General features: G+C 42.2%; 2 protein-coding genes across 8 annotated transcripts; one reads left to right on the plus strand and one right to left on the minus strand.

The window, feature by feature from the left end:
* The first annotated feature begins 1 nt into the window (after position 1).
* On the plus strand, positions 2 to 22,809 carry TATDN1 (TatD DNase domain containing 1). Of its 6 annotated transcripts, none has more exons than XM_072851918.1 (12): positions 2 to 56; positions 1,285 to 1,350; positions 1,972 to 2,021; positions 4,004 to 4,067; positions 5,281 to 5,424; positions 5,523 to 5,565; positions 10,408 to 10,493; positions 10,618 to 10,658; positions 12,046 to 12,122; positions 12,811 to 12,881; positions 13,820 to 13,946; positions 22,479 to 22,803. In XM_072851918.1, exons 1-12 carry the CDS (start codon positions 35 to 37, stop codon positions 22,606 to 22,608), a joined length of 921 nt encoding a protein of 306 aa, XP_072708019.1. In that variant the 5' UTR covers positions 2 to 34; the 3' UTR covers positions 22,609 to 22,803. The 6 variants fall into 6 exon arrangements, with proteins under 6 accessions (XP_072708019.1, XP_072708021.1, XP_072708018.1 ...); XM_072851920.1 differs by lacking the exon at positions 22,479 to 22,803 and adding an exon at positions 17,025 to 17,164; XM_072851917.1 differs by having other exon boundaries at positions 4 to 77; positions 22,479 to 22,806.
* RNF139 (ring finger protein 139) lies at positions 17,261 to 25,820 on the minus strand. Of its 2 annotated transcripts, XM_072851915.1 has the most exons (3): positions 25,787 to 25,820; positions 23,216 to 23,358; positions 17,261 to 19,865 (listed from the first exon to the last, which is right to left on the minus strand). In XM_072851915.1, exons 1-3 carry the CDS (start codon positions 25,792 to 25,794, stop codon positions 18,070 to 18,072), a joined length of 1,947 nt encoding a protein of 648 aa, XP_072708016.1. In that variant the 5' UTR covers positions 25,795 to 25,820; the 3' UTR covers positions 17,261 to 18,069. The 2 variants fall into 2 exon arrangements, with proteins under 2 accessions (XP_072708016.1, XP_072708017.1); XM_072851916.1 differs by lacking the exons at positions 23,216 to 23,358; positions 25,787 to 25,820 and adding an exon at positions 24,614 to 24,982.
* Positions 25,821 to 25,994: the final 174 nt, after the last annotated feature.

Genomic DNA, 25,994 nt, shown 5'->3' on the forward strand with positions numbered 1-25,994 from the left:
CGCTCCCGCTCCAGCTGCAGCCGCTGCCGCCGCCATGAGTCGCGCCAAGTTCATCGGTGAGGGGAGAGCGGAGCAGGGTAGGGGGTCCGCGTCCCCGGCCCCGGTGGGGCCGGTCTCCTCGCCCCAGGTCCTTCCGTACCTCTCCCGGTGTCGGGCTGAGGCAGCTGCCGCCGCCTGTGCCCGCCGCACAGAGGGGAGCCCCGCCGTGCCGCTCCGTGAGGGGCCGAGCGCGGCGGGCGGGGGGCGTGGGCCGCTCTGGTGACAGGGTCTGCCCCTCATCCCTTGTACTCTCCGGGGCCGAGAGACAAGCTGCCTTCCAGCCTACAAGAAGTGTTTGGGAACGTTTCTGTCGTGGCTGGGGGCTTCATGCAGGGCGCGGAGGGGCTGCTGCGTGGCTCCTCAAAGTTACCCCTAAACTCTGGGTTTTCTGGCCGCCTCTCATCCCCTTTTTCGCGTTGGCGCGTTAGTTGTGGTTGTTTCTAATTGTATGGAGTTGGCTTGGATAAAAATGTTAACATTCTTAGGAAATTCGGCAGGACGCACGTATCAGAAGGTGGGTTCAGATCGAAGTTTTTACGTGTGGCTGAGCAGCCTAATATTACCTTGGAAAATTTCCCTTCCCACTGGAAACCCCGGTGGGCTCTGGCAGCTGCGGAGGCGGCTGTGCCTGAAGCCTGTGCTTCAGCCCGTGTCTGCGAGGCTGCAGCTCAGGGACAGCCTTGGGAGCCAAGTAGAGGCGGCTGCGCTGGGGCTGGAGCGGCTTCGGACGGTGGCTACATTGCAGTGCAGGTTTTCTGGCCAGGCTGGGGGGTCGCGGGCAGCAGGAGGGAAAACAGGCAGCTGGAGGGAAAACAGGCAGCTTTCATGAGGCAGTCTGCTGCTGCTTCCACCCCTGTAAAGGTTGTGTGTGAGATGCTGCATTTTTCCTTCCCTGTTACTGTTTGTTGGCAGAGATAAATTTGTATTTTCATGTGAAAAGCGGAATTAATTGCAATAAAAAGTATATATGCATTAGCTTTGGTGATTATGAGGGCGTGTCTTAAACACTCGTAGAATAAGTCTGGAGTTGCACAGAAGGTCAAAATTTTATTTTTCTGTCACTTCTAGTAAGGAGTAAGCTCTCAAGTTATGCAAGTAAACTTATGCTTAAGCTTTATATGGCCTGTCGTGTGGTAGTCGGGGACTACGAAGATATGCTTTCCATTGTCTTCCCTAGTTGGCTAATGCTCAGAATGAAATGTAGAGCGACTATAACATCTAATTTCTATATTTATTTTTTCGTAGATATTGGTATTAACCTGACAGATCCTATGTTCAGAGGAATCTACAGGGGAACACAGAAACATCAGGGTAAATGTTTCTTTGTATCTGCTGAAAGACAGGATCGCTCTCCTTAAAATAGAGACCTCTTACATGTCAGAACATGAGGTTAGAGTTTCTTTTTTCTCCTCAAAAACTGGATGCTTATTATTTAAGTAGAAGAAGAGAAGAAAGCGTGACAAAATAGGTTAGATGTTCTAAGCAAAATACATTCTCTTAATTGCTATTAAGCTGTCATACAGGTAACTGCTTCTGGAGCAAAATGGACAATTGCTGATCTATTTTTATTAGGATTGCATAGAAAAACTGATCTGAGTATTATGAACAATAAGCTATCAAAGTACTGCATTGCTGAATCATAGTTACTAATTATAACTGATGCTTTTTTTGCTCTCGTGGCCTTTAGATATAGATGTAAAAACAGAGAGTCTCCTAAAGTACATGGAAAAACTTCCGTTGACTTCTTGGATTTAAATCGGATCTTCAGTTACTGCATTTTGTTATTGTCTTCTAAAGATTAATCAAGTGTGGTTTAAAGGTTGTTCATGGTAGGCATTTTGACTGCATGAAAGTGATTTTTAGTTGAAAAGTAGTTAAATTATGCTGTAAAACCTTAAGTTCAATTTATGACATTTTTATGAACTTCTGCAGATGACTTTTTGGATGTGGTAGAGAGAGCAGTTAAAGTTGGCGTTAAAAAGGTAATTTCTTATAATAAAATTTCTTTAATATTTTAAACTGCTTTCTTATACTTTGTTTTTTAGTGGTCCCCTATTAAAACCAATGTTTCTGAACTTGCAATGGAAAATGCAGTAACTTTCTTCAATAGCATAAAGCAAGAGCATTCTGTGCGGAGCATTGTCTTTCATTTGCACAGATTATTAGATGCTGACTATTTAAGTTCAGTGGTATCATGTTATGTGTATCTAGAATTTCTTTTGTACAGCTTCAACAGAAAGATGTTCTCTGACCTACTGCAATCAGCTGGTACGTAATTTTCCATGTTAGTTGCATTATAGGCAGCCACTCCTTTCTTCTTGTGTCCTGTGTGACTCTCTTACTCAACAGTTACTGCTACAGATGAAAGCCCAAAAACTCTTCCAATTGAGATCCTTCAGATATTTCTATATATAAAGGAAATTGGTAACTGCATAAGAGTTGGGAGTGCCCATAAAGTCTTACAGTTGAAACATCTGAATGTCTGCTAGTAAATACTGGCTTACGTGTATTAAAACAGCATCATTATGAGCAGGTTTGTAACTCTTAGCTTGAAATCAGTGTTTTCAGCAGTGGACCACACTCCTTTAGTTACAATAGTCCAGCCTGCCTATATCTTCTTTCTCTAAACTGAATAAATTGTCAAGACAAAAGTATGAATTAAAATAGAATACAATGCATACTGTCACAAACTGTTCTACTGCACTAATAAGGCTGGTGGATTAGAAAGAGAGAAATAAACCATCCTCTGGAAGAGGAACAGACATCTCAGGAGTTTGCTGAAAGGCTGTCATCTGAAAAGAGTGGGAAACAAACTGGGAGACAAAAAAAGAAAACTCTTGTGATGGAGAAGTTACCACACTGCAGCAAATACAGAATCATAATCACTTTTACTGCGTTAATATGTGCTGTATAACTACTGTTTAATCTTATACCACCCTCTGAAAGTAAGTGGCAATTTTATCATCAAAAATAGATCGGCTGCATAATTTTTTGAAGATGCACAGTGGATTCAGAAATGGAATTCAGGAGTTCTGCGTCCTTAGCTATGTTTTCAGTCTTGCTGCTGGCCTGTATGGTGTCAGAAGTCTATTCCATCCCAGACTGTTTCTACTTGCCTAGAAGCTTAATCTGTTTCTTTGAAAATACTTCTATTTTTCCATATAGCTGCTGATTTATGGTAATTTTTTGTGAAGTTTTGCCCTGAAGTTTTGCCTCAGTATGTACACTGAGCCAATTTCAGCTTCACTTACTTTTCTTGTGATACTGTTGGGGTCCATCCATCTCTAATGGAGCATACTGCAGAAATGTCTGACTTGGTGCTGACTGAGTCTGGTGTAGCATGTGTAGGGAGAAGAGTTGTCTAAAAGCAGTGTAGTCATGATTTATTAGGACCTAGGGTACAAGATTCTGCACATGGTGTGCACACACGTGCCTACACCATAAGAAACAGTTCTGGTATGATAACCTTTGATCATAAGGTAAAAATAAAAGATCAGAGCCAGAAATTCTTAAATTTGTAATCCCGACTCTGATACAGTCTCCTTTGGTTTATCTGCTTACTTACTCATGTCTTGTTTTGGGTGTTCAGGAGTTCTTAGTTCCTCCACCTGTAAGACAGGGAGAATGTTTCTGAGTATCACTTCTTGAATGCAAATGAAGTTTCTTGAGTCATTGTCTAATGAAGTTAATATTGTTGCAAATAGAAGTATTTTACTCATTTAATGGTTTAAATACTTACCATAGAAGATACTTGATAAAGAAAAAAATCAGGTTTTGATACCTAGTATATTTAGTAGCTCCTGAGGTTTGTTATTGATTTATGAAGTTTTGTCGCATGTGCATTAGTAATTGTCTTCTGATGTCTTCTGTCTAGATTTTTATTTATATCTTAGTGTTTTCTTAAACATTCTGTTTTATGTTCAGAGAAGAACATACTTGCTGACAGTACTTTTCTTCTTCCAAGTTTTTGATTACAGGTGGGAGTCTACAAGATAGTAAAGATGCATTGCAGCTGGCACAGACAAATGGTATTTTCACTTTAAACTTACATTGTCAGTCAAAAATGTAACTTCTCCACTCTCAGAATTAAGAGTTCAAAAGGACCTGCCCCTGGAGGTGTTTACAGAATCTCAGATTAAAATGAGAAATTACCTTTTGGAATGGGATGAATGCATTGTGTATGGGTTTCTGTATGTTGCTCTTTAGATCCCTGGGTGTTGGAAGGAATCAGTCTTTCCTGTAATTTCTATTTCTAGATAAAAATAGAAATTGCAGGAGATATCTGGAACAAAAATGTTGTTACAAGGCTCTCTTCTAGAAATAAGCTGGAATACTTACATGGTGTGGAATATATGGGTTTTTTGGTGGGTTTTTGTTTGTTTTTTTCTTACCAGTCTATCATGACCAGCTTGAACAAGAGAGGTATCTTTCTCTTTACAGTTCTCCTAGCTTTCCCTTTCTTTCTGTGAAAAGGCAAATACCATTCCACTAATTACTTGAGTATATATTTGAACTAAAACACATGTTAAAGTACTACTTACAGAACAGAACCATAGAATAATTTAGGTTGGAGTGAACCTGAGGAGGTAATCTGGTCCGACCCAATCCACCTCCCAACTTCTATCAAAGCAGGACTAGCTTTAAGTCAAGTATCTTAGGGCCTTATATACTCTTTCCCTCCCCCCGCCATGCCTTTACATTCTCCATAAAGGCGCTTAGCAGAAATGTTAGTTTTGGCACTAAGGTAATCTAGGTTAGATGCTTAGGTAAATCAGGCTAGATGTTGCTTGCGAAATTCTGTAACAGCTAACACAGAGGCACACCAGGGAAATCACATGCTGTCTGCACATCTTACACCTGAGTATACCTGATGCATTTTGAACAAGATGTATTTCTAGATGATCTCAAGAGGTCTCTTCCAACCTCAACAATTGTATGATTTGTTGAGGGCCGCTCCACCAGAATAATTCAGCTTTGAGTTGCAGTTTTGGAGTATAATAAATAATGTGTACGAAAAAGAAACACACGCGCACACAACCCCACTAGAGATACTGTCTAACATTTTTAAAGCAGAAAATACCAGTATAATAAAATTTATCACCAAGATAAAGATGTTCAGTGCAAGTTTTCTTTTAAAATTATGAGCAATGAAAGAAGGCCAGATACAGATACTGTCTATACCTTATATAAATTATTTTTTTCTCTTTTTTCTTAAAATCTTCTAATACTGTCTTGCTTTAGACATGTTTTACAGTACAGTTGGCTGTCATCCTACCCGCTGTGGAGAATTTGAGCAGAGTAGCCCTGAACAGTATTTATCTGAATTAAAAAATCTGATTGAAAAAAATAAGACAAAGGTAATAGCAGTTGGAGAATGTGGCTTAGGTAAGTGTTCTCCTAGTACTTCAATTATTTTTTTTTCCTAGACATGTATTAAAAAATTCTAAAACACTAAGTGGGTTTTTTGTTCTTTCTATTTGTAGATTTTGATAGATTAGAATTTTGCCCAAAGGACATCCAACTCAAGTAAGAAACTTTTGATGACTATAAATTGACTTATAGCAATTTACAGGAGTGTTTTCTGTCTTGTGTTCTACCAGGTGACATTTTGTCAGGTACAGACCTGCAGTTTGCAGGGTTGGATCTGGGTTTTTTTGGCAGAAATGGGACTTTAAAGAAAGATGCCTACATTCAAGTAGTGCTATGTGCTAAATTTTGCTACCTGCCTGGTGTTGACTTAGCATGTCTTTTTCTGTAAAATTGTTCAGAATTTGTGGGTTTCTGGGTGTGACAGATGTTAATTCTTGCTAATACTCAAGAACTCTTAGAGACTCATGGGGAGGATAACATAACTGTAGTGTGTGAAAGAAGAATCAGGTTGAGTGAAAGGCATGAGTAAGGGAGCAGAACTGTCAAAAAGGATAAGTCAGCAGTGGAAAAAAATGAGCTTTTAAGGGAGGTGTTATCTGGGAGCAGATAATTGAGAGGTGATGGAAAAAGGTGATCTTGAGAGCTAGAGAGACCTGTGTTTTGAAGTAATATATGCAGCATAGATACTGAATGGAAAGAAGCTAGCACAGCCCCTAAAATCAGCTTGCATTCTTGCAGTGAGAACTTCTGTCTACAGAGGGAACTGACCGAAAGATATAAGTGATAAATTCAAATAAGATGAGTGATTAATGAATTGTGCCTGCATATTACTGTTCTGAGTAAATTAGTCACTGGGGGGCAGTGGTTAGTTGTGTTTTTTCTAATTGCTGCATGTTAGCAGTAGGTAGAGGTTTTTTTGTAATGCTCCATAAGTCATACAGTAAAATATTCAGCAAAGTGGACAGAACTTTTTTTCCTGGTATAATTCAGTGTACACAAAGTTCAGCAGAGCACACCTTGGAGCAGAACCTGTTTCTTTTCTGTGGCAAACTAAAATGCTGGTGGAGTATCATATTTTAAGATCCTTGCTGTCTTGATGTTATTGGGAGGAAAAAAAAAAAAATCTGATTTTCCTTATCTGATGGACTGCAGCTGAAGACCTGTAGTGAAAAACTTCTAATCAAGTGTGCTGAAATTGGGTTGTGAGGAAAGAGGTGATAGGGTGGAACAGAAATCACTTTTAAAGTGGTGAGTCCTTTCTAATTAAGGTTGATAACGACAGAAAGTCTTTATCTGAGCTATTTCAGTAAATCATACGAAATACATAAATCTAGTTTCTAAGAGATCTATTGAGAGCCCTTGCTGGAAATTGCAGTTGGAAGGAGGTGATGGATGCAAAAAACAGAAAGCAAGAAATATGAGGGAGTGAAGAATCATAGAATATTTGGGGTTGGAAGGGACCTTTAAAGGTTGTCTAGTCCAACCCCCCCCTGCAGCGAGCAGGGACATCTTCAACTCAATCACGTTGCTCAGAGCCCCGTCCAACCTGACCTTCAATGAGTCCAGGGATGGGGCATCTACCACCTCTCTGGGCAACCTGTTGCAGTGTTTCACCACCCTCATTGTAAAAAATTTCTTCCTTATATCTAGTGCAAATCTACCTTATTTTAGCTTAAAACCATCACCCCTTGTCCTGTCACAACAGGCCCTGTTAAAAAGTCTGTCCCCATCTTTCTTATAAGCCCCCTTTAAGTATTGAAAGGTCACAATAAGGTCTCCCCAGAGCCTTCTCTTCTCCGGGCTGAACAACCCCAACTCCCTCAGCCTTTCTTCACAGGAGAGGTGTTCCATCCCTCTGATCATTTTTGTGGGCCTCCTCTGGACCTGCCCCAACAGGTCGATGTCTTTCCTGAAGAGCCTGAAGGCTCAAGGACAGATGCCTGCAAACACTGTGTTTGTAAATTCTGTATTTTCTAAATGGACAGCTTTCCCTGCTCTTCATCCTCCACGTGTTTGTGAAACATGGTCAGGGTTTGGAGTTGTTTCCATTTCTGCTAATTGAATGCTAGGGAGTTGGATACAGTCTGGCTTTCATGACCTTTAGCAGACTGGTTGGTGAGTTCTTTTGAATTAATATTCAATGTACGCTTGATAAATTAACTAAAAAAAGAAAAGGAAGGCAAAGTGTGAAATGCATGGAGGCAGGTCAAGGGTTTTCAAATTATCTGTAGTTCAGGTGTTGTAGCAGTTGCTGGAATAGCTAACAAGCAGCTGCAGAGTTACCCTGTAGAACAGAAGTATGGTAGTTTCCCAGTGGGTAGTATCTGAGCATGACCTCTGTTTTGTTTAATGTTTAATCATTTTCTAGTTACTTTTGCTGTGTTTTCTTCTGGATAATTTTCACCTGTAAAAAATAAACATTACTTTTTTTAATCCTTTTTCTTGGATTGAAAAGCTAATAAAGATGAGAAGCTAATAAAGATGAAATTCCTTTGAAGCAGCCCTAAGAACGTTTTTTGTCAGAATTTTTCTCCATTCTCATAACTTTTCCAACACAAATTGGTGATTTGAATGATAGTTAGGTGAAGGTACTGCCTTCACATTATGGTGAAGGTCACGTTATAAAGGGACTGCTAAGTATAAGGAAGTTTCACTTCTGCTGTGCTACTGGGAGGGGTTTGTGGGGCTTACCAACATGGAAGCAGGAGTTTTCTTAACCACATTGGGGGGGATGAACAAAATCACATGCACTGTTATTAATACATGAATCCAGAATTGTTTGTCTGGGGGTATTCTACCTCAGCAAGGCCAGTTGGCTTCAGCTCCTTTAGTGTCTTGATCCCAAACCTGAAAATACCACAGTACTTGAACTTTATGGTCAAAACTAAACCTGCAAACAGCCATGCAGAAATATTTTCAAAGTTTCTTATTGAGAAGCAACATAGAACCAGCATATATTGAATGACAGTCTGCTCACCCAAAGAAAAAGGTTGTTCCTTCAGCATTGGAACTAGTAAGGTTTAGTTTCCTGTTGACTGACTTTGATACATTCTGATCACCGTATGCCTGGTTTCTTCATGCTTTTCCAGGGTTTCTCTTTCCTTTTTTTTTTTCTTCTTTTTTAAATTTTTTTCTCTCCAGGAACTTCCCCATTCACCTGCCCTTTCTCTTTGACAGGGCAAGTAGCAGCATGTGTTGGGCTTCATTGTAGCTAGAAATCGAAGAAGCTTGAGCTGCCTTTCCATTTGTAGGGGCACTAAACTTTATACTTTCAAGACCACTGAAGTTAGATTGAAATTGGTAGTAGGTTACTTAAGGAGCTTATTTGCAGCTCAGTCTCTAAAACCTCATTTCCTTATGAAACAAGTCTTCTGTTTAAAAAAAAAAACAAAACAAAACCACACCAATAATCAAGCAATTGTAGGTATTTAACCACAAGAGCAATCATGAATTGCAATTAAATTTATATTTAGTCAAACAAGCTAAACTAAGCACAGTATCTAGACTACAAAGAAGATTCAAAGTAGGTGTAATTTATTCCCCTGAATTTTCATGTCAGTTTTTAACGTTGCAGTCGATTTCTGTTCTGCCTGTTTTATCTCAAAGATCTGCACTGATAAACAGGGAAGGTAACTTTTATCAGAGAAATATCAACCTGTAATATACAGAAAATAGTGAAAATTGCACAAAATGAAATGACCAGTTGCATTGTCTTTTTTTTAGGAAAATGTAAATCAAACTAATGGTTTGCTGCCACTTTCTCCTGATTGGTATGTGAATCGTACACAGCAGTATGTGGACACTTGAGTTTGCCTTTGAAATGTTTGATACCTGATGGTGGGAATGCCCCAGTGCCCTGGGCTGCTTTTAGCAGCACCACCTAAAGAAATTCAGTATGTGCATACAGTCCCAGCCTGTTGGGACAGGCAATGTTGTCCTTCTTGCCTTGTCCAAATAATGTCATCTTATGAATTATGTATGGCTACGGAGTCACCTATGCACTGTTGGCCCTCTGCCATGCATAAGTTCCTCTACCATGTTTCCTGAGCATTGGTAATTTGCATGCCTTGGTGGAGTGTGGCAGACAGAAATGGTAAATGATAATGCTCTGGGATCAGAACTAGCTGCAAATGACAAGTGATGGTTTAGTTCAGTGCTAATTAAGTTCCTTTGGAAACTGCAGTGGGGAAACTGGCTACATAGTTACCTTCCCTCTGGCCGCATTGTGATGTCTCTTCATAGGATAGCTACTTCACTGTTACTGCTCCTTTAAAGAGAATACTAGGGGTAGAAAGTAGGAGAGGGATAAAAAGCAGTGAAATGGAAAGGATGCAAGCACACAAAGGAGAGGAGGGAAAACAGTGGAAGACTTTGAAAGAGTGAAGACAATAGGCAGAATGGGGCAGAAGTAAGATGCCTCATATTGGTACTTGTTCCACCCCAAGAGAGGAAAGACTGACCTTCATGGAAGAGCAAACAAAAAGTCTGGGTTGTTACTGTACCAGCCAGCCAGCTCTGATGCAGTTTTGGCCATTTGAGGCTATAGAAGTCTGCATAGTGCTCTCGCTCGCCCTCGCCGCATTTACAAGTGCTTCTTGAAATAGTGGTCTCTGTGTGATCCACGCTCTCCCTTCCTGGTGTTTCGAAGCTTTGTGGAGACAACAGTCAGTTCCTCTTCCGTTAAAAATAAATAAATAAAAACGAACTGCAACACCCACAGTACACAAGAGTACATGCTTAGCATATACATGCGTGCATTCTTCAGTATTGATGCTCTTGGCCACTTCTTATCTGTCTTCCAGCATAGATCTCTATGAATATACCATGGGAAAGAGTTCCTTTTAAATCCTTGCACAAATAGGAGCTTTTGCATGGCAAATCCATTAATTCTGTCTTTAGTTCTGGAGGACTAAAACATACAAGCACTGGAAAAAACTCTTTTACTCTTTATTTGCTCTTACACTGAGTATCTGTTTAAAAGTTATTTTTATATTACAGGTATTTTGAAAAACAATTTGACTTGTCAGAACAGACACAACTGCCCATGTTTCTGCACTGTAGAAACTCACACGCTGAATTTTTAGGTGGGTTTTGTTTGAGAATTTCATCCTCAGAGCAAATTCTGAATATGAAAAATCTGGAAACCTGAATCTTTCACCTTTGTCTGTTATAAAGCTGTATTGCATTTTTATTTATTTCATTTCATAGACATAATGAGAAGAAACCGAGATAGATTTGTAGGAGGGGTGGTAAGTATGGACTTCAGTGTAGCATTCATTTTTACATGCATGTCTGTGAATATTGTTGCTTAATATGCAACTTGTTTGTCATGGAATCTGGGTAGGCTTCCTGTTAGATGATTTAGGTTATTATTAATTAATAAGCGTTTTCTAGTCCCGTCTAGTATTTTTGTTTTCGTTGCTTATTCAACAGTTTTTTTGCAAGGTAAGAAGATAGGCTGAGAAAAAGCTCTGCAGCTGACACAAGCAGTTTTTCTTGGCCTGTCAGAAGGACAGTTTAAGCACCTTATAATCGACATTGGCCTTTTCCCAATTCTTCAGTGTCTGTAACTGCAGTGCGTTCAGACCACAGATAATTTAGATGCATGTTCCCAGTGGAAGCCGTAACCTCAGACATTTGCTTCTGACGTTAGACATCCTTTTCAAATTAGATCCAGATGTAACTTTTGATTGCTTTGTGTCTTCAGATATTCAGATCAGGTATTTTAATTCAAAAGCCTAACAGGAAAAACTTCGGATGAAATGATTAAGAAAGTCCAGCAACACTTTCAGGTTTCCGTTCTGGTAGGGTTTTCCAAAAGTAGTAAATGCTTGGATTATTCTATCCTACTAACATCAGACCACATGTCGTACAATAATATCTCAGTCCTGAGGTTTCCCCTTTGTTACTGCACAAACCTTCCCCTGGCTCAGTACTTTGCAAGTTGTGCTTTTACATAATACTGTACAGTCTCTCCTTCCTTCCTTTCTCTGTTCTGCAAAACCGGTAACGAGTAGAGAAATGATGAGCAGGCACCCTCTGCAAGTGACTGTCCCCCTCGCAGCATGGGGAAGCAGTGTCTTTACCCCACTCGGGCTGAGAAGCTGTGGTTCCCAGATGCATTACGCTGTTTGCACCTTGTGACCTACCACTTGCCTCTTTAGTCCTTGGGATGACCAAATAGAGTGTCTCTAGTTTCCGTGGACTAAAACCTGTGGAGAACATAATACTGCCCTTACTATGTCTCTGACAGTGCCCTGTAGGGAATACTGAGGAAAGACTGTAAAAATCCAGCGTGCACAGGATTACTTCCTGTGTATGGTCTCCCAGCTATTGGCTACAGGAGGTTCCTGGGCCAAAAGTGGTATCACTGGGTAGGCCTTTTCTACACATATTTATCACTCATAAAACGTGGTAACCACTTTTATTACAGTATTCAAGTGACTTCAGCCTGAACTTTGCCCAAATTCAGAACCGAGCCATGTCCAGTCTTTATGTTTGTATTGATGTGTAATGCATACTCTCAAAGGTATTTGACACAAATAAAAACTAATTCGTACTTTTAAATGATTGGAGTTTTAAATGAAGTACATATATTTGTATATATGTGTGCATCTATATTTATATATGTTCTAGGTACATTCTTTTGATGGCACAAAGGAAGAAGCAGCAGCTATATTAGATTTGGATCTTTATATTGGAATAAATGGCTGGTAAGTTCTTTACAAGAAATAAAACTATTTTAAAACGTCAGCTGTAGTGAACTCATTGCTTTCTTTTAAACAATGAGGTCAAGTTTTCAAAGCTCTCTAGACTCTTAATCATCTGACAGATTTAGAATTGCACTCATTAGTCTATTAGCCATAAAAAGTTCTTAACTCACAGCTCAGTGAGTTAATCTAGTCTTAGGTCCATTCTACTACCCTCAGGTCAATCCTTGTTTGTAAATAAATAAGGTTGTTGAACATGGAAGCAGTCCTTCTGACAAGTGTTTAAAAAATAGCGTAATTTTAAGCTGCCATGTCAAATCCAGGATGCAAATGTAACCTGAGCAGCCTTATCTACTGGTTACGCAGTCCAAATTCTCAGCAGTCATCTGGCCAAAAGCCAGCCAACATCACTTTATAAGTTGCATGGGTTGCCGAGTCCGGGCAAGTATGGACAGTGCAGGCAGGGGTTCTGTACACTTACTAGGGTGAGACAGCTTCACTGAGTAACTCTGCAACAATTTGCCCTTTTCTGCAAAGTTTGAGTTTACAGGCAACACTTTGAAAAACGAAGCAAATTTTATTCCCTAACAAAATTATTTAAGAAGCTGCCTTTGCTGCAAAACATTTCAACAGGCAAAGTAATTATTTTTGTACACTTTTAATTTTTTTTAACCAAACTCTGATTTTCTAGTTCATTGAAAACAGAAGCCAACTTGGAAACACTGAAATCAATTCCTAGTGAACGATTAATGATAGAGACTGGTAAGATTTTATATCTTGGTCAGTTTGTGACTTAAACACTATGAGGCAACAGGATACACTTGTACAGCAATGATAAGGGGGAATCAAGAGCCAAGGATTTCAGAGTAGAAAAAAGACTGGCTGTTTCTCCACTTGGGAAAGCAGTTTACAGGCTCCAGAAATACTACTTTTCAGCCTTCTGCTGGAAGGAATAAGCTGCCTTGGCAGTTCCTGACATTGCAGGGGAAGATAGAAGGGACAAATTGACAAGCCCAGATTTTTAAGTGTACCTAGGTACCAGAATCCTGCTTGAGTCTCTTTTAAAATCTAGCTTGCTGGAGATGTGCCAAACACAGGGCAATGGCTATGATCTTGCCACTGGTAACAGTAACAGCATTTGGAAACAACAGCTCTTTAAATGGAATAAGGTGGAAGAATGCTTGAATTCCTCTCTTGGCCTAATGACCAGTGATTTTAATTGACTGACTAGGGATGCCTGGTTTTTTTTTTAATGTTAATTTCAATTATCAATAACTGGCAGTTATAAATACAGTATTTATTTTAATTTCTGAATCGGAGAAAGGAAAACTACAAGCTGCCTAAATCCTTAAATTTACTTGCGTGTGAAGTACAGACCTGTTAAAGTATACAGGAAGTTTCTGTGGAATACATGCAGTGTATCCAGCTGTCTTTATCATGTTAGAGGAAGTAAGTGTTATGTACTATTATTGCTGATTTTTTAAAGTGTAAAATCTTGAAGGTAACAGAATAAAAATCCAAAGATCGTGAAGATGTTAAATTGCCCAAATCTCTTGAGTTCCATTTTAAATTGCAAGTCACTGCTAGAAAGAGATTGCAAGAACTTTTGTCTGTGGAAGCAGTTGATTGAACTATCTCATGCTATTCTCAAATGATTGCATACTCTTAATTCTTTTTTTTTTTTCCCCAAATGAAACTAGATGCGCCTTGGTGTGGAGTGAAAAATACTCATGCTGGATCAAAATACATTAAAACTACATTTCCTACAAAAAAGAAGTGGGAAATAGGGCACTGCTTGAAGGACAGAAATGAACCCTGCCATATAATGTAAGTGTATGTAAGTAGTACTATTTTAATCTCACAGGAAAAAAAAAGAAAAAAATCAGTTCACTGGGAATGTGGTATATAGAAATGAATTCTAAATTTATTGAAACCTGTGCAAGCTATTGCTTTACAAGCTGTGGAAAAATTTAAAAAGTCTTAATTTTCCCATTTCAGCAACTCTATGTAAAAAGCTCCTTGAAAGTGAAACCAGTACTGTTTTGTATCTTTTCAGTTGTCATATTGGAGAAGGGGTTAAACCCTTTAAATTCTCTGTAAAGTAACCTGACTTGAATAAATTTCACTCAGTTTACTTTTAAAACTGATACAGCACTGGAGCTGTGCAAGCCTCCGCAGAGGGGGCAGTGCTGAGGCACCGTGTAGGGCCTGTGCCTGTGTTCGTATCACCGCACCTGTGACACGAACTGCCATAACATGAGTTCGGTTAGGGTCATTTCTTCTGCTACTGTGCCTAAGTAAGTTTCATAGAACACTGTGATCTTATGAAGTTCAGATATGAAGAACAGCAGTCAATATAGAGGATAGCAAAATAAAACTCCAGGACTTTAAGGACAGTTAGAAAGTACAGAAACCGTTTTCTGCCACCTTTTCACGCACTTCCTCGCAGAGGTGTGAAAAGCAGGGAAATGTATCATTGTTTTAGTGAAAATGTTTGGTTATCTCCATTAAATGGCACTGATTGATAGATGAAACACCTTAATTTTCACAACTGTTACTGAAATCTGGTCAGTGAGTTACGCCCATCTTCTCAGTTGTCTTCTCATTATTAACTCCCTGAAAAGAAAAAAGGAATTCAGGAAGGTTTCTTCTTGCGCTGTAGTACATGAATGACTTCTCAGCAAATCAAGCTCAGAGCTTTACCTATCCAGGTGCAAAGCCGATTTACTCGATCAGAAGTGGGATTTTTTTGCTTTGAAGTCTATATGTATTTCTATGAAAAGCTGTATAAATGACCTGTTTGGAACTAGCTTTTGAAATACTGCTCGGGATAGTACTAAAGGATTTAGGTATTCAGCAAGGTGTCTAAACAAGAGTTTAGTTGAGCACCGAAGGAAATTCTGCTGGGTTTTTTTGGAGATCTGAAGAAACTCTTGAGACCACTGATCACGGTAAAAGCATAGTTTAAGCTGACATGGTGAAATCTCCTAGTGTTCAGATACATTTTATGCAGTTATGTCCATCTGTAAAACTCTTTGAAACTGATTTGATTTGGTTTAGAGGAAGTGCACACATTAGCACGGAAGGGCTTTTTCAGTATTTTAAGATTTTCTAGGGTCAGTCCATGATTTTGGAGTAGGGGAAGAGATCAAGTGAAAACAGTTTTCTGATCACAAGCGGAGGACCTCTGCTGTTGCTGAATAAGGCTATTTCAGCAAGCCTGTATGTGTTAACAACAAACACCCCCATGTCTTTGTCTGCTGCCTTAGTTGTAGCTCACAGAAAGTGTGTTTCAGAAACCCCGGAACTGGAAATGCAGGGAGTCTGTCCTAGAGCGGTACATAAATGCTGTACTTTGGCCTCTGCTTTCTTTTATAAAACAAAATCTTGTTTAGTTCAACCTTATTTCAAAATTACTGTCCCTTTAACATTAATTATAACCTGTACTAACTGTAGATTCGTGACCTAAGAACCTCTTAAACTTTATGAAAAATGAAGCACGGTAACCGAGAATTGGTGTTTTGTGACTTCTCAAGTAGCAAGATTTGGTGTGAGGGGAAAGTTATCCCCAGGCCACACAGTATATTTAATGTTCAGGGTATATATACTGTTTAATATAGCTCAGTTGGCAGGAGGAATTTTCCACTTCTCTTTTTCTGGTGGTGCTGGACACCTTTCAATTTTGATGGTGATATTTCTACTTTATATATATTTTTAGAACTGCACTACTCTCCTTGGAAGCTATTTTTTTTTAAATTTTAGCCACAAGAGGCTTTTTTTTTTTTTCTCCTTCAGCAATTTCTTAAAGTGTTACGGTAAGATGTAGCATCCTGCTGCATCCAAGCAGGGATAGATATATAAGCCCTAACGACTCTTCAAGGGTGAAATTCTTTGGTATTTGTTACTTATTCCTCTGTAGGCCTGATCTCACCCCATCTCATCTTCAACATCCCCTTAAATCAAGAAGCTGTTTGACTGCAAAGCATAGGAGTGGTCATGAAATGGGCTAATCCTGCATCTAGGAAAATATTTGCATTCCAGTAATTGTTAAGAGCAACTTTTTCTGCTCTGCCTTCCTCAAAAAGAAGTTTAGCCATTGCGTAAGTTAAGAGGCAAGAGCCAAAAACCAAAACCACCAAACCCTACCATCAAGCTTGGGGTTCTTACTCTCCACCATGAAGTTAGGTTTTTTTCCTACTACTAGAAAAAATGAAAGTATGAAGCATTACTTAGGAACTGTACAGACTATTCTTTTTTTTAAATGACTGATACAAAATCAAGAAAATTAGTACAGAGAAAAGATTGTGGCTTGGTTTTCTGTTACTTAGTGTTAATACTATTTATCGCATTTCTTTTACCTCCTTTTCCTGGCTTGTATCAAGGCTATGGGCCTTTTAAAATTGCTCATTTAACATTTACTGCAAATATTTGAATGCATTAATCACAATTAATCTAGAGAATGGGGAAGTAGGAATAAGTTACCTCACAGCTATACTCTCACGTAAGGCTGGAATTTAAGCTTTGCCATAGACCAGTTTATTCATAGTGCAGCTTTAGCCTTGAAAGGCTAACACATTTCAGTCTGAAAAATGAAGATCATTGATAAAGACACCCACAAAATGACACTTTCTTTGAAACAGAAAGCTGTTTAATTACCTCCAAACAAGAGTCAGAAGACCAAAGATGAATCTGTACCAGTGAGCAACCAGTGTTCAGTGTGAAGGGAATGGCAGTTAGTGACTTAAAAGTGAAGCTGTTTGCATATCTGAGCACCTTGCTCTGCTGCTCTCAGCATAGGTTTTTATTCCAGGTTAATCTTAGTGACTTATACATACACATGCAGCAGTCTGAAGTATATTCAGTACTGAGTTTCAGAGTCTTCTAATATAAATCTTTCTTTTTTAGTCAAATACTGGAAATAATGGCAGCAGTAAGAGAAGATGACCCACTTGAGTTGGCCAATACTCTATATAACAACACTATTAAAGTCTTCTTTCCAAAGATATAAAGTTGTTTTTCTTACATTTATTCAGCATAACTTTAGTAAATATATTGCAAAAACTTAAAAATTACCATATCTGCAAGTTCTTATCAATGGAAGCCAATCTGTAGTACTACTTTTTTTTTATGGTACAAGATTAAAGCTGCTTTTGAAAAGGTGGTCTGCAGTTGTGCAGTTTCTCAGCCCTGTTTCCCTTTCATCAAGATTCAGGATCAATTTCAAGGACAGCCCAAGCTAGCAACTCTTGTTAATACCTGTATGCATTACAAGATGAATACCAGGCTGCCGAGTTCACATGTAGAGCACTTCAAGCTACTACTGGTAATTCAGAAGTGTTTAACACATTAATGGCATGCTTTACTACTTCACCAGAAAGCTTAGCAGTTTCATCTTTGTTCCACATACACAAATGCTATAAAATTAAGTCTACCAACCTAAATTTTTATTTATTTTTTTAAAAACACAACTCACTAGTTTCTAGCAATAAAGCTCTGCTAATACTGAATTTGTAAGTAAAGCAGCTTTGGTTCAGGCTTTGCATTTCTGATTTGACCCACTGAACAGTCTGTTTTCACCAGTATTTTTCATTTGCACCCAGACCTCGTTGATCGGGGATTACTGGTATACAGTCTTTGGCACAGCATTAATCACTGCATCAATTAAAGAGTGTTTTTCCAACCATCTTAGAAACATGTGAAAACACTTTATTCCATGTACAATAATGTACACAATTTTAAGGTGGTCATGAAAGAGACCAGCAAAAATTAGAGGTATATTTACAGTAGCACACACCACAGTAAACAACCACCATTCACAGACTCAACACAGAGATACTGCTGTTGTGCTTAAGTACAATAACTACAACGTGGTACTTCTTTTATTCTGTTGAAGTCAATCTTAAACAAATACCTCACGGCTTAGTAGAGGACATCTTAATCACCAAGAGAGTTAAGAGTCAACATTAAGAGTCTCATTCAAGTGCTGTGCCACACAGTCATCATCTTCCTCATCACTATCAGAACTGTCATTATCTTCATTTAATTCATTTTCAGCATCAGCAGCTGCTTCTGCACCTTGTACAGGATTTTCATTTGGTGCCACAAACCCATTGTTGTTAGAGATATTGGCATTTTCCTTGTCCTCAATATACACTTTCTGATGGCACATCGGGCAAGTGTCCTGAATGTACAGCCACTTCCGAAGACAAAGTGCATGAAAGTAATGGTTGCATGGAGTAATGCGAGCAGAGGTGGTGAACTCGTGGTAGCAGATTGCACATACATCATCTATTTCACGTAACCGACTTCCTTTTACCTCTGGAAGTGAGTTTATTTTCTTAACAGCAGTCCGGCGATTTATAAAAGTCTTCCAGCCGTTCTTTGCTTGCAAGTAGATGTTGAAGTATGCATGTAGACACATCATGCAAGCGCGGATCTTGCTTCCCGATTCAAAAACCATTGTGTAAGCTCCATTTCCAAACATGATGACTCCAAATATAAACTCAATAATATTGCCAGTTGAACGAACATAGTAGACATAATCATCAAGTTTTTCCCATAGCACATTATAGTAGCCATCAATCATAAACAATATATAAACAGTGATAGAAACTATTACTTTTAGGCAAAGCTCTACACAGAATGCTGTAACTGCAAAAAGCCACGTATTTAGTGCATAGTGGTGCCAGAGGATGTAACTGAGCAGAACTGGAAGGACGAAAAGGCAAGCGGAAACAAACAGTACAGGGAAGTGTCGGCGAAATGATGACACATGGGAGGCACTGAGAGACATCAGCACGGGGTCTGTCATTCCGTGGATAAAATGTAGGACTGCGGTTAACAAAAGGCACATATTTCGACTCAGGCGAACTAATCGTTCTTCTGGTTTCAGTCCGCTTAGACCAGTCTGCAGAGCCAAAATGAAAAACAAGACGGGCGCTACAAAACCAAGCCTTTTGTCGTCCTCGTCAGTTGATCCGATGAAGGCCAAGATACCAAGTCCCAAATAATGCGCTATTGAGGAAATGACGGCACTCATGCCTAACACAGTTAAAGTCGAGTCACACCCACTTATGATCAGACTGCAAAGCAGTTCCCAACAGTTATCCCATGATATCAAGAAGAATTTTTCTTCTGTATTAGTTTCAGCCATCTTTACAACATACGTTAATACCACAGCTTGTGCTGTAAGTCTTGTTAGCCAGAAAACACGCAGTACAGCTGGGAAACGAATCCTTTTCCATGTATCTTCCATCAATAGCTGTAATCCATAAATGCGATACATGTGCCTCACCAGCAGATAAACATATCGCACTGAGTAATAGAACCATTTAATTTTCGTAACTAAAATGGCTGTGGTATTTAGTGTCAGAACTAGGCCTGAAATAAAAACTAGTATCTGCCGGACATTTAAAGGTAATTCAACAACCAAGCCAATTATAGGAATCAGTATATCCAGGATGATGAGTTGAGAGTATATGGACTGCACGTTTAGCAATGTAACATAGCCGATTCCAAACGTAAGCTGAAGGATGGAAAGTGCCATCCATAGCGAAGGTCCTTTATGAGGGAAGATCTGAATTCCAAATGCAGCTGTGTAGTAGGCACTGTAGAAGTTTATGTGCAAAGCAGCATAGTAATTCACCAACACTGAAGTCGCAGCCAGCAGAAATGCTGAGGCGATCATATAAAACTTGAAAAGTGCTCGCTGTTGTAAGACCAGAACAACACTGGATACAAAGACACCTAAAAACAGATTGAAATCATTTAGTTCTCAGCAGAAATTCAACAACAAGATTTTAACCTATTAGCTTTGCAGCTACATTTATTTAATGTATCACTTCCCAGTTAGTCACTCATAACTTTACATTACCAATGGTGCCCTCTTCAGAGAAGAGACAAGAGGATGACTTCATCTCTGCATTTAATACGCCTGTGCGCTGCAGCTGCGATGCAAAGCCAGTGCAAGCATTAAGTCACAATTACTGTTAAATCAGCTGCAGTTTCGGACTAGAGCAGTGACAATTCCCAGCCATTCAGCCTTACTCTTGAAATCTAAGGGTAGACAAGTTCTAAAAGCAGAAAAGAATTACCAGATACAGTGTCACCTTTACAGGCAAAGCTAGTAAATTTTACTCATGTATTCCTTATTAAGTCCCCTAATTCACTTGAGCAAAGCACTCAACTACAGATGTCTGAGCTGGAGTACTGACGATAACAGCTACCAAAACAGTTTAGCTAAACCCTTTAATGGGAATATACTGAAAAATTGCTTTAGTTTACTGGGGAGAAGGCACTCTTCTTCCAATTCCCTTTAGTTTGCTTTCATTTCTGATAAGGCATCCTGAAACAAGTGTCTCATGGAGACGACCTTCCACAATATAAAGCTTTTGTACACAGAATCCAAAACTGCACCAATCACCTCTTTGCCAATGCCAGTGGCAATTTGCATCTTCCTTGCTAGAAGTCAGATTTAGATCTTGAAATTCTTGTTTGCTAACCTTTCCCTCATGCTGACCATGAACACATCTTGACCATGACTGGAAAGTCTGCACCTTCCTATGAGAAATACAGTACTTTGGTATGACATTTATGACCTTGCAGTAAACTCCTTCTGTAGTATAGCTTATGAATTTCATCACTATGTACTACATCGGTAAGGGCTCTTTCCTAACAGTTGTTAAATGAAATGGGACTTATCACTAGATTCACTTCCTTAAACATTTTTTTTTCTTCAGGAAACACACTGCCTTTGTTTTGGGCTTCTCAGTCAGCTTCTAGTCTATGCAACTGCTTTCTCATCTGAACCAGTTTGGAGAGATTTCGATCTCTACAACTTGTACTTGATTGAAAGTTGCTTTCAATCTCTGTACTAAAACTAATGAAATTGCAAGTAATCCTCTTTCTACTGGAGGACAGCATCAGTCTTTTCTGACTGATGCTTTGTATTGTAGATTGTTCCAAATCCTCCATAATTAAGTGTTTAAAAAAAATATTTCAAGCCATGCTATCTTGATCATGGGAATAAAAAAAACCTTGCTAAGAACCAGCATTTGATTCCACCAGTAGTGCTGCCAGCTGCTTGTATCAAAAAAAAAAAACCCAAACTCCAAAACAAAAAGAGACCCACCCTGGAGGACTGAATAAGAAGGGAGAGGGTCAACACGAATCAAGAGCAAAAAGCAGACTACAAAAAAAGTTACTAATGCACCTTAACAGTGTTCCTTGCCAGCAGCATTGGCTGATATAAAAACATTCTCCTTAACTAATCATTAACCCAGTAACCTTGTGAAGCTGACCAAGGAAAAGCCTCAATCACTTTTCAGAAGTGCCTTGTATCATAGCTCAGTTCTTCCATGAAAAGCTGAATATTCGTTACATACAGCACTTTTTTAAAGATAAGCTTGACAATTTCATTGCCTTTTCAAACGTGCCACCATAAACACCTTTGGGAAAGCTAACACTGCCGACAAGTTTGTACGCTTTGTCTTTTCTCAGAAGTCACAGGCATTTGAGCCTCTTCTGTACCAAGCTCATTATTTACTTAATTCCGATCATTTGAGCCAAATGAGATGCATTTTGCCCTAAGCAGGCTGCTCTAGAACATGCCTGTAAACAAAACCTATTTTTCCTCCTTGCAGTTGCAGTAACAGGCCTGTATTTAGATACTACAGGTCATCTTAAAACACTGACGTTTCACACACAAGACATCCCTAAAAACAGTACTACAGTGAGTCAATAGAAAAGCTGGACCTACTGGTTCCTCTAAAGAGGGACTAACAAAAGGTAAAGCATTTCTCTGTCAGCACTTGTATGGACAAGTCAAGACCCCTGCAAAGGAACCTCAAAAGACCACAGGAGGTAACTCAAGTCTCAGAGGGGAGCTGAGCAGTCCTCCCCCCCCCCCCCCCCATCTCCATTTACATCACTCAGTCCATCTTGCTATGACGAGACTTCCCCCTACCCTGCAAAGCGTTCACCAAACACTAGATCTTTTCCCATCGTCCCTCTGGTAGGAAATGCTGCAGTTCCTCCTTTGAGGAGATGGGTCTCGTGTTGCTGTATATACTGCTGCTCATTTTTACTGTTCCTGTCTATGCCACCCCACCACCAACTGCCTCCAGTACGGCCTCCAAACACAGCGTTTAATCAAACCGCACGCACTTACTTTAAAATAATTTCCTGTGTTACAAGGAATCCCTCCCTCTCGTTTTTTCCTTTAACTCCTGCAATTTGTCAGTACCTTTATAGTAGCACATTACCTAGGATTCGACTTTCAGTCAGTTGCAGAGTTCAAATACCTTTATACATGAGTACTTTAATCATGTGGAACTGTCAAATTATTTTTTTTCCCCCTAGCCCCAGCCCTTCTACTTGCTTCCACATCTTTCTACAGACTACAGTATTTATAGTAACCATCTCAAAAGTCAGTGTCCTCGCTGAGGAGGGACTGCTGCCTGAAGTAACAGTTTCACACTCCTGGGGGTAGTGGTTCTGCTGGAATCGAGACGCTTGAAAAAAACCATGCAAAGGTATGAAAGGTAAACGTTGTGTTGGAGACAAAGCAAGGTTAATCAAAAAAGTTAAAGAAAAATTGCACTCCAGTTGCAGAACTTGGTTCTGTGCTGTGTGTAACTCTGTGTACTTGTGTAGAAAATAAGGGATGGAAGAATCAGACTGTGGAACCCTGCAGTAAAACTTTTTAAAAATCATACAGATCTCCGTTAGCATTCTTGAAGAGCTGCGCTCGCAGAAGTTTTCAGAACTGTTCAACATCACCCCTGAAAGCTATCAAATCTCTCCAGAGCTACAGTCTTTGTATCTAGAGGACAAGTTGTACATTTATCCTAGGCTAAACAATATTGTGCTACAGAAAAAGTTTGGATCAGTCTTCCAAAGCCTGCAAATGGTAACTAAAAAGGCAACTTCCCCACTATTTAAATACAGAATGATCCAAAATAAATATTTCGGTTTATCCTAACAACAGCAAAACCCAACCCTGTAATCCTTAAATTCAGATGAGGAAAAAATAGATGCAAAAGCACTCTGTTGTCTGAACCACACAGAAGGTCTTGGCATCATCTTTAAGTACTTACATTTTAATCTTTCTTTCATTTTGGAAAGCGAAGAACCAGAGACCACTTCTCTCAAAGTGCAAGATAAGTCTCTTGGCATAAACTGTTCCCAAAGCTCTTTCGCAGGAGGCAGGGGAGGGATTACCCACTTCTTCCCCCAAACCCTTCCAGAAAAGTGATCATATAAATGCAATCCTAAAAAGCATCCTAATTGCTTAATCCCAGTATCACACACTTAAGAGTGATACTTAACCACTCTTGGCTTCCTACCCCAACAGCCATGCCACCTATTTCCTTCCTAATTTTTTTCTACTATAAACATCAGATGAAACACAAAATCAACATGTCGCAGGCCTGCAAAAAACTCTTGCTGTATTCTGGATTCTCCTTTCCTTCCCACCTCAGGATTCCCAGCTCCAGGATGCGATACAGGATGCCGCACCACCTGTGCGGCAGTTAGCAGGATGGGGCTCCAACCTAGCTGAGACTACGTAAGCACCCAAGATTACAAGTAACACTGGAAATAGTATCACCTAGTTGTACCACTGATTTTCAACCTTCACCCCAGGGAAGGAAAAAAGCTTAAAAATAACCACCGGCAAGTTTCCAGAGGCTTCTCTTTCATTTGGGACCCAAATGCCCGGCATTTCTAAACTGCTGTTCCTAAAATAAGGATTTAACAGCATATTTCAGGAAGACATCACACTACCCGAAGTGCTTTTTATAAAAAACGACAAAAAAAGTATAGGCACGAAGTCAGACGTTTTCCGCCGAGGAGGGGGCTCACAGCCCCGACTCCCCGCGCACATGGCGAGCAGCGCCCGCCCGTCCACGCCGCGGCCACCGCCACGCCCGGCGCGGGCCCGAGGCTCGGCTCCGCCGGCTCCCGGCGCCTCCCGAGGGTTCCACCGCCACGGGGAAGCGAGAGGGCACCACCCCAGCGAGGAGGCGGAGGGAGCCGGGTCGTCCCCTCCGGCTCGGGGACGGCGGCGGGAGTCAGGGGACGGGGATGGAGGCGGCGGGGAAGCGGGCACGGAGGAGGGCAGGAAGGGAGGGGATGTAGCCGAGCAGGGGCTCGGGGAGGAGGGGGGGGGGAGCCCAGGGCGGCAGAAAGCAGAAGGCAGGCGGGGGTCAGAGACAGGGGAGGGGGGAGAGGAGACGGGCCGCGACGGCAGCCGGCAACGAGGCGGTGGGCCGAGGGGACGGGGGAGAGAAGCGGCGACCGTGCCCTGTCTGCGGCTGTACACGAGGCCAGGGGGGCAGGGAGCAGCGAGGACGGGCCCGGGCCCCGGCCCGGCGGGGGTGCCGCCCCCCCGGCGCCCGGCCGGTGGCAAAGGCCGGAGCTGCGCGGCGGGCGGGCGGGGAAGGGCGGCGGGGCGGGAGTCGGCCCGTCCCGCGGCGGGAGGGAAGGTCTCTCACCCAGCAGCCGCAGCAGCACGCCCAGGAGCGCGGCGCACAGGGAGCCCCCCGGCAGCGGGGACGAGTTGAAGATGGCGTCGATGAGAAACAAGCTGGGCACCCGCAGCGCGACCTCCAGCCCGGCCCGCAGCCGCGGGCCCAGCCGCAGCCACGGGAGCTGCGGAGGGCCCGGGGCCGCCATCCCCTGCGCGGGGGCAGGCAGCCCGCCTCTCCCGCCTCTTAAAAAGCGGAGGGGGCGGGTGTGGGGGGAGGGAGGGCGGCCGGCGGGCTCGTTACCGCCCCGCGCCCGCCGCCCGGCCCGGCCGGGCCCCCCGCCGCGCCGCCACCGCCTCCATGTTCCTCTGCGCTCCCTCGGCAGCTCCGGCCCCCGCCGGGCCGCGGGGGCGGGGCGGGGCGGTGCCGCGCGGGCGTCGCAGTGCGCGGCCCCGCCCCCGGCTCCCACGCGCGGGGAGGCGGGGGGCGCGCGCCCCCTCCCTCCCCCTCCCCCCTCCCTCTTCCCTCCTGCCCAAGCGCCGCGGGAGAGCGCGGGCCGCGCCGACCGCGCGCTGCCTCAGGCGGCGCCTCGCTGAGCGCCGCGCGCCCTCCCTCAGGCGCGGCGGGAAGCCGGGCCGGCAGCCGGTGCCCGTTCCCCTGCGGGCCTACCGCCCTGCGAGCGAGCCGCGCAGCGGAGGCGGGGGCCGTGTGAGGGACGTCCCGCCCCGCTCGGTGCTGAGGCGAGCGCGGCGGCGGGGCCGGTTCCCCGAGGACGGGCGGTGCAGCCCGGGCCGGGAGGGGGGTGCGCGGCGCGTAGGAGCGGGCTGTGGAGCAGGGATCGGTCTGGGTGGCGTTTCTGAGCCAGCTCGGGGGCTCCCGGGAAGCTTCCCCTTTCCCCTCTGGCATGTCTGCAGTAGCAAAGCAAAAAAAAAAGCGCCACCTGCTATTACATAAAAGATAAACGTGGATTCATTCCTCATCTTCCTTAAAAACAATGCTCCATCACGAGGAACCCTTTCCAAACAATAACAAAGCGCGTTCGTTTCGCGGTGCCCGCCAGCCCGCACGCTGCCGTGGGTCCGACCCGGCTCGGCGCCGTCGGCACGGCGAGACCCGCAAGTCCGCTCCCCTCCGCCCCACGGAACCTGCCGCTCGCTGCCCCTGCCCCTGCGCCCGTCGCTGTTGGCAGCGCCTCCCCACCCCTGCATCCCACCGCCTCGGGAGCGCGCAGGGCACGGTGTCCTGGCTGTTAAGTGAGTAGTTCACCTTGAAGAAGTAATGAGCTTTTAGGCAGGGCAGGGTTACGCAGAATTTCCTGTTCTTTCGTGCGTGATGCAAAAGCCCTGTCTTAACTCGAGGCGTAACCGTAGATCAGGGTCATATGGAAAAAAGGCATGTTCCTTTGAAA

The sequence above is a fragment of the Ciconia boyciana genome, chromosome 2, assembly GCF_034638445.1.
Source record: "Ciconia boyciana chromosome 2, ASM3463844v1, whole genome shotgun sequence".
NCBI classification, from domain to species: domain Eukaryota; kingdom Metazoa; phylum Chordata; class Aves; order Ciconiiformes; family Ciconiidae; genus Ciconia; species Ciconia boyciana.

What these genes read in the sequence shown, in the direction of transcription:
- RNF139 (XM_072851916.1), bottom strand. Translation starts at nt 24,794, where the DNA reads ATGGCGGCCCCGGGCCCTCCGCAGCTCCCGTGGCTGCGGCTGGGCCCG. An exon ending in CGTGCTGCTGCGGCTGCTGG is followed by an intron (nt 19,866 to 24,613) that starts GTGAGAGACCTT and finishes ATCTGTTTTTAG; the next exon opens with GTGTCTTTGTATCCAGTGTT.
- TATDN1 (XM_072851917.1), top strand. Translation starts at nt 35, where the DNA reads ATGAGTCGCGCCAAGTTCATCGGTGAGGGGAGAGCGGAGCAGG. An exon ending in AGTTGGAGAATGTGGCTTAG is followed by an intron (nt 5,425 to 5,522) that starts GTAAGTGTTCTC and finishes TTCTATTTGTAG; the next exon opens with ATTTTGATAGATTAGAATTT. An exon ending in AATGAACCCTGCCATATAAT is followed by an intron (nt 13,947 to 22,478) that starts GTAAGTGTATGT and finishes TTTTCCCCCTAG; the next exon opens with CCCCAGCCCTTCTACTTGCT.